General features: G+C 53.1%; 2 protein-coding genes across 2 annotated transcripts in view; one reads left to right on the forward strand and one right to left on the reverse strand.

Annotated features, from left to right (window-relative positions):
- PLBD2 (phospholipase B domain containing 2) overlaps positions 1 to 4951 on the forward strand; it is a 22020-nt gene extending 17069 nt beyond the window's left edge. The window contains exons 11-12 of the mRNA XM_003419283.3: positions 3 to 165; positions 514 to 4951. Coding sequence (XP_003419331.2) covers positions 3 to 165; positions 514 to 681 — 331 coding nt within the window. The 3' untranslated portion in view covers positions 682 to 4951. The remainder of the gene's footprint in view (positions 1 to 2; positions 166 to 513) is intronic.
- SDS (serine dehydratase) lies at positions 4847 to 11363 on the reverse strand. Its single transcript, XM_003419282.3, has 7 exons — positions 11124 to 11363; positions 10702 to 10741; positions 10323 to 10462; positions 10133 to 10224; positions 8717 to 8944; positions 6605 to 6729; positions 4847 to 5173 (listed from the first exon to the last, which is right to left on the reverse strand). The coding sequence occupies exons 1-7, from the start codon at positions 11352 to 11354 to the stop codon at positions 4965 to 4967; spliced, it is 1065 nt and encodes a 354-aa protein (XP_003419330.2). The 5' UTR covers positions 11355 to 11363; the 3' UTR covers positions 4847 to 4964.
- Between the last annotated feature and the right edge of the window lie 331 nt (positions 11364 to 11694).

Below are 11694 nucleotides of genomic sequence, written 5' to 3' on the forward strand. Positions count from 1 at the left end.
AGGTACAATGACTTCCGGCATGACCCGCTGTCATTGTGCAGTGCCTGCACCCCCCAGCCCAATGCAGAGAATGCCATCTCGGCCCGCTCCGACCTCAACCCTGCCAACGGCTCCTACCCTTTCCAAGCCCTGCACCAGCGCTCCCATGGGGGCATCGACGTGAAGGTGTAGCCCCCCGCCCAGGGGACCAGGGAGCCTGAGGGGTGTGGGTTAGAGTGGTCATCATCAGCCCTGCGGAGAGGTGGGGTGAAGGCTGGGGTCAAAGCAGATGCTGGGGCACGGTCAGAGTTGAGCTTGGGGTAGGGGTCAAGGTTAAGGTGAAGTTAGGTTTGGAGTCAGCTTTAAAGTGGGGTCAGGGTCAAAATTGGGTTCTGGGGTGGGGTCCAGGTTAGGGTGGGGGTCAGGACCAGAAATAGGCTCAGGATTGGGGCCAGAGCCTCTCCTCACCCCCCCGGGTTGGGCAGGCTGGGGCCTGTGCAAGCACTGAGCTACCTCTTCGGCTCTGGCCCCCAGGTGACTAGCTTAGCGATGGCCAAGGCCCTGCGCCTGCTGGCAGTTAGTGGCCCCACGTGGGACCAGCTGCCCCCATTCCAGTGGAGCACCTCACCTTTCCGCAGCCTGCTGCACATGGGCCAGCCTGACCTCTGGAAGTTCCTGCCCATCGAGGTCTGGTGGGACTGAGGCCTGTCCACTGCCATGCTGCCTTCTGCCCTGCTGACCCCAGCAGGGCAACTCCACCCTGCCGGCCGCTACCCTCCTGCCCCATCCCTTCCGGGGCCTTGCTACCTGCTGCACCCTGGAACTATGTTTACCGGGTTCACTGTTGTCTGGGAGGTGTCTTCCCAGGGTAGGCGTGCCCCTGGGGGTCCAGAACTGACACCCATTCTCTCCCGAGGTGGGTGAGCACTGTCCATGTCCCCTTCGCCTCTGTCTATGTCTGCCTCTCTCTCCATCTCTCTGTCTCTATCTCCCATTCTCTGTGTCTGTCTCTCTGTCTCTCTCTGCTTCTCTCCTGCCTCTGGGGCCCCCTTCTGATCGCTACCCCCTCCTGAAGGTTAGGAGGTTCCCAGGACCAGCCTCGGTGGTGATGCTGAACCTGTAGGGTTTCACGTCCCAGCTGCCAGGGGCAGGATGGCTGCAGCTGCAGGACCTGGGCATTCTCTCCAGTAGGCATCCCCCCACCTCGTCCCTAGCCCCAGCCCCTCTGCTCCTTGGGGAAGCAGCCCCCTGTCTCTTCTTCTGAGCAGCTTCCTCAAGGAAGAAACTTGAAAACAAAAACCAAAGTTTCTGGCAACTTGTGGCTGGAGGGCCTGAGTGTCCTCCTCCTTCCTGGGGCCAGCAGGAGAGTCAGCACCTGTGCTCCTGCCCAAGTCCCTCTGACCCCCAACCTGGGTCTGTCTCTGGCCTCAGGCGTGACCACAGCCCCCTGCTGTAGGAGCCAACTGCAGGCTGTGCCACATTAAAGGAGAGGCTGTGGCCCTTGGCTGTGCTTCTTGGGGCAGCGGGGAGGCTGGGTCGACGCCTTTTCTTCTCTCAGGTGTGAGTTCTGCACCATCCACCTGTCCATCTGTCTAATCATGACACCCTGTCTACCCATTGTCCATCCATCTGTCCATCCATCCACCTGTTCAGCTGTCTAATACTCTGACAACCTATCTACCCTTTGTCCACCCATCCATTCATCCATCCAGATGCTTATTGAGCACCTACTATGTTCAGTATTTCCGGGGTCCTGTTAACCACTGAGACCCTCGTTAGTCCAGACCAGCATAAAACAGGGTCCCTCCCACCTGTGCCCACATGCAGCTTACACTGCAGACGAGCGCTGTGTGCTTGGGAGAGGAAAGCACACAAGCCCTGTAGTCAGAGACCTGGGTTCTGATCCTCTCTCCTCCTATCAGTGCTATGGCGCTCAGCCTCTCTGAGCTTTGGTTACCTCATCTGTAAAATGGGGTAATGACACGAACCATACTTCCCTGGTGGGAGTGTGGTGAGGCTTCTCTGCCGTGATGTGGTCCACACAGGGCCTCACACACACACACACTCTATTCATCAGCAGATATTTGCTGGACACTGTACACACCTGGTATTAGTACAAGGTCCTAGGGTTACTGCTGTGAACAAAAAAATCCCTGCCCTTGTGAAGTTCACATTCAAACCAGGGAGACAGGAAGCAAAGTAAAGACCCAGTGCGTCGGATGCTGATTCATGCCCTGGAGGGGACAAAGCCACGGCGGGCCTGGGGAGGGCGTGCTCTTCCCGCGCCTCACTGGACGTCTGCAATCCCTGTCTTCTGCGAATTGGTAACTTGTGCTTCTAAAAAGCCGGCTTTCAATTCCAGCTCCACTAGAATCTTTTTGTACCCTGAGCCTCTTTCTGATGCTCACAACACCCCTATTGGGTGGGAGAGGCCATGATTTTCATGTGTTTTTACAGATGAGGAAGCAGGCTTGGTGGAGGGAAGTGACTGGAGCCCAGGCCTGTGGACTTACCTAGGACCCAGTAATTCCCACACCCACTCCCCCGCCCCACACACATCTCCTTGTGACGGTGCAGGCCCTGGTGGAACAGTAGGTAGCGCGCATTGCACACCTACTGTGCGCCACTCACAGAACCTTCACAACCACCCCTGGGGCTGGGGCCACCATGAGGCCCATCTGACAGATGAAGAAGCGGAGGCCCACGGCAGTGGTGGTCCTTGTCCAGGGTCACTCCATGGGAAGGGCCAGCTCCAGCCTATTCCTTAGGATGATTTTGGCCCCCTTCTGCTTACTGGGGGGTGTGGGGGCACTATAAAGCCAGGGAGACTCTTAACAGGGTATGGGCGTGTCGTGGATGGTTCCCCTAGGGCTTCACCTGGCCCAGGAAAGGCAGGGTCCACCTTTACACAGACTTCACACAACGGTTGGTTTTAAGATGGCAATTGCAGGCTCATCTCTGGTTCTGCCCTTCCTTGAGGACCCAGCCTGCAGTGCCTCAGCCCCTCCTCTAGGGGGCAGGCGTGTCTGCTTTTTAAAACTAAAACCAAACTCCCTGCCATCGAGTCACTTCCAACTCATAGTGACCCTATAGGGCAGAATAGAAGTGCCCCACAGGGTTTCCAAGGAACAGCTGGTGGATGCGAACTTTGAACCCTCTGGTCAGTAGCTGAGCTCTTAACCACTGCACCACCAGAGCTCCTCTGCCTCTTTAGGGGTTCCCATATCTGGTTCAGGCAGGGCAGTAGAAGCTGGAAGCAATTCTGGTTTTCCTGAACTGAGTAATATTTTTAAAGTTTCACACTCCCTCAGCAGAAGTTCTGGGGCCCAGGGGCTGATTAGATTTCCCTGCCTCTGGCAGCCCATCCTTGAAGCCCCATCCTGCAGTTTTTCCAAATGCCGCGTTCTGTGCACTGCACTGTCCCTCCTGAAAAAATGGGTAGGTAGGCTTGCTGCGGTGTGGGTTTGGGGTTGTTTTCCACTGTCCCCCTGAAACTTTTTAGCCCCTATTTTGGATTGGGGGCGAATTCTGCAAGGCTGTGTGGATCTGGGAGTCCCTGGGTTGTACAAACACTTGGCTGCTAACCAAAGGGTTGGTGGTTTGAGTCCACCCAGAGGCATCTCAGAAGAAGGGCCTGGCAGTCTGCTTCTGAAAAATCAGCCATCGAAAACCCTATGGAACACCATTCTACTCTGAAGCGCATGAGGTTGTCACGAATCAGAATCCACCCAGCGGCGACTGGTGTGTATCTGTGGGGGGTTAGAGTGGTTTTCAAATTTAGCTATGAACTTGGGGTTCTAAAAAAAATGTCTTAGGGGCTGCTATAGGTGATGACGGGGCATGTGTGAGCAGACGTGGGGTCCTTGCCCACACCCCCAAAAACTTACGTGTTTTATACACTGGGCTTCAGCATTTGGTTTTATTGGAAGAAAATTTTGTGTTTTCAAGAGTTTGCGGACACTGACTTCAAATCCAGCCCTCCCCTTCCCCAGAGGTGGGTGTCCAGGTCAGTTTACACACCCCCAGGAATGGGGAACTCAATACCTGTGCTTGCAAGTTCTGTAGTTGTGTGATGGAGTTATATCAGAACAAGGCCTGCCTCCCCGGTGGGTTGTCTTCAATGGCACAGCCTTTGTCTTGTCCCAAGCCCCTTCTGTTCAGCTCTAGCTCCCTCACCTGCTTCCTGTGATGTAGGGATGCCCCCTCCTGGCACTCAAACCCCACTGGAATAGCTTCCTGGCTTCTATGTCTGGTCCCAGGGTTTTCTGTGGAACACACGGGGCTTGAGCATGTGGCTGAAAACCAGCATGGTAGGGTAGGAGGAGGAGAGGGGAAGACGGCTGATGATGGAAAAACTCAAAGGAGCTATATTTCACAAATACGTATTTTCTTTGTCGGTGAAAAAGTTCTGCACATTAGAAAAATGAGTAAGGGTGGGGTCAGGCCTCTGGAGGGGAAGGATGAGATGGCTTCCTGACCTTGGACGCTGGCCCATCCGTTTTCCCAGGGAGAAAGTCTGGGGCAGGCTCTGCTTGCTTCAAGAAGATCTGGCCTGCCGTGATCCAGGTCCCTCCCGTCTACCCTGCTCTGGGGACCCAGGAAAGACAGGGCCCACCTTTACAGAGACAGCCAGCTTCACTTGGCTGCTCATGCTGGGAGTTTCGCACAATCCTCAGCTCTAAAATGGCAGCTACAGGCTTACATGTGGACAATCCTTAGCAGGGGTGACTAAGGATGGTCACTGAGTGGCCACACAGATACCGAAGAATGTAAGAGCCTGGCCCTTAACTTCACAGCTTCGATGGCCCCATCTTGGGGAGCCCCCCCCCCCCCCGCCACATTGGACTCCTGATAGCCAGGAGGCAGCTGCAGGTCCGGGCCACAGGCTCACCACCAAACACAAGAATACTATTTGCGATGAGTCGCTGGATAAAACTCCAGCCCCAGTAGGGGCGTCCTGGGCAGGGGGTCAAGTGGGTGAAGGCTCACTTGGGCAGCCCATTCTTCATGCCCAGCTGTTCCTTGAGCTCCCACAGCTGGGCCAGGCTGATGTTGCTGCCGCCGCAGACAATGATCACGAGGGAGGCTAGGGGGGCACGGAGCTTCCCTTCTCCCTGCAGCTTCTGAACCACGCGGCTGTAGACTGCAGCCAGGGCTGCTCCACAGGCAGGCTCCACCAGGGTCTTCTCGTCATCTGCGGGAGGAGGGGGATGTAAGGGCCGGGCCTGAGCTCCACAGAGGGCAAGGGAACTGCAGGCCTTTGGGGGAGCTCTTGGGGACAGTGAGCTGATCAGAGCTCAGCCCTGGACCAAGCCTCCCCTCAGCCCCTAGACTGACCGTCCCCAGCCCTGAGCTGGGGCCTAGGTTTCATCATGAGTGCTAACTCTATTAAAATGATTATAATTGCCTTAGCACTGTGTTAAGAAGGATTCTGAAAAGCATAAAGAACCAAAGTGGCCTTCAATAGGATCTGGTTAAATAAATGATAAAGGATAGCTCATAAAGATAATAAAGTAGATTTATAGGGCCTGCTATTCAAAATCTCTAAGATATACCAACAAGTACACACACACTGACACATATAATTTTAAAAAACCAGTTGCCATCATGTTCATTCCAACTCATGGTGACCCCATATGTGATTTTTTGGAAGCAGATCACCAAGCTTTGCTTCTGAGGTGCCTCTGGGTGGACTTGAACCACCAACCTTTCAGTTAGTAGCCAGGCACTTTCCCGTCTGTCCCACCCAGGGACTCTGGCACACATACATGAGTGCACATAAAAAGTGAAAAGTGAATGAGGTCTGCAGTCTACTTAATATTACTGCACCAATGCCAATTTCCTGGTTTTGATACTATCCTACAGCTATATTAAGACCCCACCATTGGTGGAAGCTGGGGGAAGGGTGCATGAGGACTCTCTGTACTATTTTTGCAACTTCCCACGAGTCTATAATTATTTCAAAATAAAGCTAAAAAAAAAGGATTCTGAGGCATTCTTTGAACAATAGTGCCATACTAGATTAGCCAAGTTGGTTGTGGGTACAAGAGGGTTAAGTGACTGTATAAATGCTTCCTTTTTATTGCCCTGTCCTAAGCTGATCCCAGAGTCTAAGTTTCAGCCATAGCTACAGACCCTGGTGGCGCAGTGGTTAAGTGCTACAGCTGCTAACCAAGAGGTTGGCAGTCCAAATCCGCCAGGCACTCCTTGAAAACTCTATGGGGCAGTTCTCCTCTGTCCTATAGGGTCACCATGAGTCGGAATCGACTCGACAGCAGTGGGTTTGGTTTTTAGTGGTTTTGACAGACCCATTTCTGAATCTAACTGTGAGCCCCATGCTTTCCTTTATTACCCTGGCTGCCAGGAAGCTCAGAATCAGCATTGACAACCTGGTAGTCATAATGTCATTGATGTTGAACAGAATATAATGTCATGGTCATCAGAATTCATTTGTGGCTCTGGTCTTTCTATTTTTGTCACTGAGTTGTATCATCTTTCCTTAATGGAGAAGTTCTAGGTGGGGATAGGAGATAGAACTGTGAGGAAAATGTGAGATGAGTGGGAGCCCTTGGCACACAAAGTAGACAACCACTTTGTTGAGTCATCAGGAAGGACTGGCACGTACCCACAAACTTCTCAATGGCAGCCACAGCCTCCTGGTCCGAGATAACTTCGGAGAAAATGAGGTGTTCCTGAAATAGCTTCAGGGTCTGAGCTGCCACAGTCTTCACGCCCAGGGCCTTGGCAACACTGGAACAGGAGAAGAGGACAGGAATCGGAGAATCAGAGAGAAGGAAGAGAGACGAGAGGAAGAGACTGAAAGACAGTGAGAGGGAGGAAGCAATGGGGTATACCCCCTGCAGCTGTAAGGCACTGAAAAGTCCCAGGGGCTTCCCCAAACAGTGGAGGGCTTTTAATAAGGCATGGATGGTTTGAATTTGGCTGAACAGCATCTATTCTGTTCAACGTCAACTCAGATGTAAATGCCTGAAAAAATCCAGACAGGACCCCTGCTTTTGCTCTGGGTTGTACCTTCCATCTGGAATGTCCTCACCGAGCTAGCACTGCTCTGCCTGCCCAAGTCCTACCCTGTCCTCAGGATGAAGCCTGCCTCCTCCAGGGAGCCCTCCAGGGCTACATTCAGTCCTTTGGTCCTGCATAGAATTCTCAAATGAGTCTCCCTGCCCCAATCTATAATAATAAGAATAGTGACAGCTTCTTGAGAAAGTATCAGGTGCTAAGAGTTTCACAAGCATTACATAATTCTCCCAACAATTCTTGGTGTGGTTGCTATTACCTGTTTGATTTTATGATTGGGAAACTGAGGCAGAGAAGGGTACAGTCACTTGTCACAGGTGTAGGAGTGGCGGTGCTGAGACTGCAGGCAGGATTCATGTAACTTCAGAACCCACACGTGTAATCACTGTGTTCATCCTCTCCCAGCCTCCCTGGGGTGACTACCAGTTCTATTCCCCTTTCTTCTCCCTCCCATCTCCCCCTCTTACCCATCAGCATCTCCAGGGCCTGGACCACCTTAGCCCTTAGCCCTGCATGGGGCTCATAGTAGTCACTCAATGATTTCTTCAGTCCCAACACTGTGCCCTGTGGGGCAGTTCTGCGCTATCCTATAGTGTTGCTGTGTTAGAATTGACTCCACAGCAAAAGGTTTTTGGGGTTAATGGTGGAAACCCTGGTAATGTAGTGGTTAAGAGCTACAGCTGCTAACCAAAATGTTGGCAGTTTCAATCCACCTTGAAATCTCTGTGGGGCAGTCCTACTCTGTCCTATAGGGTCACTATTAGTCAGAATTGACTCGAAGGCAACAGGTTTGGTTTGTGTGTGTTTGTGTGTGTGTGTGTGCCAGCAGAGAGGCCTTCCAGCAACCTGGGAGGCACAAGCTCCAGGTGCCGAACTCAGGCAGCCAGAGGAAGTTCTTACATGGACTCGGTCTTCCCTATCTGTGGTAGAGACTGTTGTCTACCCCCAATATCTGTTCTAGCTACACACGTGAATGCCTGGTATAAAGACATTTCTCAGCCTTCTTTGAGGCTAGGTGTGGCCATGTAACTTAAGTTCTGGCCAATAAGATGCAAGTGGAAGTATTGTGTCTGTCCTTAAATGGACACCCTGCCAGATGGAGTGTGAATGTGATAGTTCGCGCTCAAGCAGCCATTTTGGACCATAAGGCTACATGCTAAGGACGGTAGGCTGATGAAATGAAGCTTCATTGAGCCACTATTCCACTCCTGGACTGCCCACCTCTGGGCCTTTTTTTTTTTTTTTAATATATAAGAAAGTTCTGCCTTGTTTAAGCCGTTGTTATTTTGGGTTTCTGGGTAATGCGGCCTAACCTTATCCTAACTACGTGTCATCTATCAAAGGTCTGGGGCGCGATATAAACTTTCTTGAGAGCAGGGGCTGCTTTTCTTCACTGCTCACTCCCCAGGATCAGCCTGCATCTTACACATATTAGGAGCTCAATCAATGGCTGGTGAATTAATGAAATGAGGCTCGTTTAACTCAATAAACAATTATTGCTATACTGTAATAGTAAAGAGTCAGACAGACAGACTTGGGTTGGAGTCACCGCTGTGTGACTCTGGGCAAGTAACCAAGGCTTCAGTGTCCTCATCTGAAATGGGCTGACTGATGTCAAGACCAAACTTGCAGCCAGCACTGATGGTGGAGGGCGCTCCCAGCTGGCTGTCCAAGGTTTATTGGGCACTCAGCTACTCACCTGGTAATCTTGGGTAGGGAGACCAGCTTGCCGGCAGTGGTGGCAGCGTGGAAGCTGTGAGCACCGATAGTCTCCATGGCAATGATGGGCACGTCTCTCCAGCCCACCTCCTGCAGCCCCTGGACCACTCCGCACAACAGGCCCCCACTGCCCACCGACAGCACGATGGCCCCTGGCTTTGCACTCAGCGTCTCCTTCAGCTCTTTCACGATGGAAGTGTGGCCTTCCCTGCAGGGCGGGGGAAAGGAGCATGGCTGGTCAGGGCTGGGCTTCCTGGAGAATCCAGCTGAGGAGGGTCTGCCTTTGCCCTCCTTCCAGGCAGCTGAGAGGCCTTGGACTAGTCTTCCCCACTCCCATGCCACCTGGATTCCCACTGCCAGCAGTCTGTATCCCTTTGTTGAGGACTTCCCCTGGCCATGGGGCTGCCCCCACAGGTGTGAACTGCAAGTGCCAGGGCATTAACACCCCCTGAGAGCAGCCCTCCACCAATGCCTACACGAGTTGGTGTATAAATGCCCCATCCCCCTCTCCTCTGGTTGGAATCATTGAAGTGCATCTTCTACCCTAGCTCCCAAGGTTCCCCAAAGCGATTAAGCCCCAGATGTCCCCAGCAGTCACCTGCTCATGAAAGCACCCTTTATCAGCTTCCTTCCCTTCCCCACTCGTGTTTCCTGGGATCACCTTCTATTATGGATTAAGTTGTGTCTTCCCAAAATAAGTGTTGGAATCCTAAACCCCATACCTGTGGATGTAATCCTGTAAATAGGGCTTTTTGTTATGTTAATCAGATCGCACCTGAGAAAGGGGGGTCTAGATCTAATCGTTCCTGAGTTATACAAACAGCAGAATAGACACAGGCACGTACAGGTGCCACGTGAGGATCGCCTACAAGCAAAGGAACTGCAAGGCTCACCAGCAGACACCAGAGACTAAGAGAGAGGCTCACAGGAGGAATCGACACTGCCAAGACCCTGAGAGGGACTTCTACCCTCCAGAACTGTGAGAAAGTAAATTTCTGTTCTTTAAAGCCACCCGCTTGTGGGATTTCTGTTATGGCAGCACTAGGAAACCAAGATCCCTCCCAAATAAGCTGCTTTCCCTGGAATCCTTGTCTCAGGGTCTGTGTTTTGGGGAACCCAACCTCAGACACCTGCATATCTGGTCTGCCTGCTGGATGTGCTGTGTGCAGCCTCTGGCAGAGGGCATCTGTGGGCACGTGTGTGTGCACCTGCTGGCCGTGCTCGTGTGCAGGTTCTTCTGCACAAAGGTGTGCATACAGGGTGGGGACAAGATCTGTGTGCTCATGTGTGCAACTGCTGCGCATGACAGGGTGATGGCGTGCATTGTGGCAGGTGCCTGCCCAGTGGCATGGGAGGTGGCCACCACCCACACCAGGTGTCCCTGAGCTCCACGTACCAGATGAGGGGGTCGTTAAAGGGGGAGATGTAGACCCAGCCTGGGTTGTTCTTTGCCAGGGCCTTGGCCAGCTCGAATGCCTCGTCCAGTGTCTGTAAGACCACAGGAGAGGAGGGAGGGGGTGAGGGACTGGGGCAGCCTGCCCTGCCACCATGTGCCTCTGTGGCTTCTGCCCTGGGTTGGCACTCACCTCGCCCATCACCTTGACGATGGCACCCTCATTCTTGAGCCGCTCGATGGTGAAAGCAGGTGTGGTGCAGGGCACGATGATTGTGGTGGGGATGCCCAGCCTTCTGGCAGCATAGGCAACCGCCATGCCCGCGTTGCCTGCTGCCAGGGGTGGGTATGGGAGACCAGGTCAGAATGGGAGGGCCTGGGAGCCCAGCCTGGGACTTCTCACCCCCGACTCAGAGCTCTGGGTAACCACTGGCTGCCCCCCAAATTGCAAATCGGGAATCCTGCAAATGTTTGCAACCTCTGGGGAAATCAGGGCCCAGAGAGGTGAGGGACCTGGCCCTGGGACATGCAGCCCAGAGCAGGCAGAGGCACGTAGCCTGCAAGTTGTTTACCTGAGGAGCAGATGAAATGTTCACAGCCTCGCTCAGCCCACTGTGGAGACAAGGAGCGGGGAAGAGGGGGTAAGCCCACCTCCCAGCCTGGGCCTGGGCTCTTCCCTCCCACCTAGAATGCCGTCTGGAAGATTCCAACTTACATTGGCCTGTCCTGTACTGCCCTAGCTCTCCAAGACTACATCTGGCTGATGGGAGGGTAAAGGATAGATAGGCAATTGATGGCCCAGGGATCAGTCCATGAGAGGACCCTCGTGGATGGGCACCCCTTAACCAGAAAAAGCTCTAAAGGTGGGTGCTCAGTCATTGTGGGAGCAGTAGGCCCACCCCGGGGCCCCTTAGACTGCACACAACACTGGCACTGCCCTGTCCAGGAAAGAGGATTTGCCCCCACCCAGCTGATATGGACACTTGTCCTGTACCATCTTGCAGAGGTGTCCGATACCCCGGATCTTGAAAGAGCCAGAGGGCTGGGCACTGTCCATCTTCAGGTAGACACTGGTACCTGCCACCTTGGACATGGACATGCTGTCCCGGATGGGGGTCTTCACATGCAGGGTCTCTTCAGATGTCATTGCTGGGGAAAGGAAAGAGACCCAGAGTATCAGCAGAGCTGGCCATGAAGTCAGCAGCCGCCCCATGGAGGGTAGCATGGCTGCGGGCAAGCCCTCCCCTCACTCTCTCGGGGCCCAAGGGAACAGACCAGATGATAGGGTCTTGCTTATTTCACTCAGTATAATGTCTTCAAGCTCCATCTGTACCGTACGTATGCACCACGTTGTGTTTATCCATTCATCTGTTGATGGGCATTTAGGTTGTTTCCACCTTTTGGCTACTGTGAATAGTGCTGCAATGAACATTGGTGTACAAGTCTCTTTTTCAGTCTCTGCTTTCAAGCCTTTTGGGTATATACCTAGGAGTGGAATTGCTGGGTCATGTAGTAGTTTTATTTTTAATTTTTTGAGGAACCGCCAAACACTGTTTTCTACAATG

The sequence above is a fragment of the Loxodonta africana genome, chromosome 19 (genome assembly GCF_030014295.1).
Source record: "Loxodonta africana isolate mLoxAfr1 chromosome 19, mLoxAfr1.hap2, whole genome shotgun sequence".
NCBI classification, from domain to species: domain Eukaryota; kingdom Metazoa; phylum Chordata; class Mammalia; order Proboscidea; family Elephantidae; genus Loxodonta; species Loxodonta africana.

What these genes read in the sequence shown, in the direction of transcription:
- SDS (XM_003419282.3), bottom strand. Translation starts at nt 11,354, where the DNA reads ATGCTACCCTCCATGGGGCGGCTGCTGACTTCATGGCCAGCTCTGCTG. An exon ending in ACATTTCATCTGCTCCTCAG is followed by an intron (nt 10,463 to 10,701) that starts GTAAACAACTTG and finishes CACCCCTGGCAG; the next exon opens with CAGGCAACGCGGGCATGGCG. An exon ending in TCGTCAAGGTGATGGGCGAG is followed by an intron (nt 10,225 to 10,322) that starts GTGAGTGCCAAC and finishes GTGGTCTTACAG; the next exon opens with ACACTGGACGAGGCATTCGA.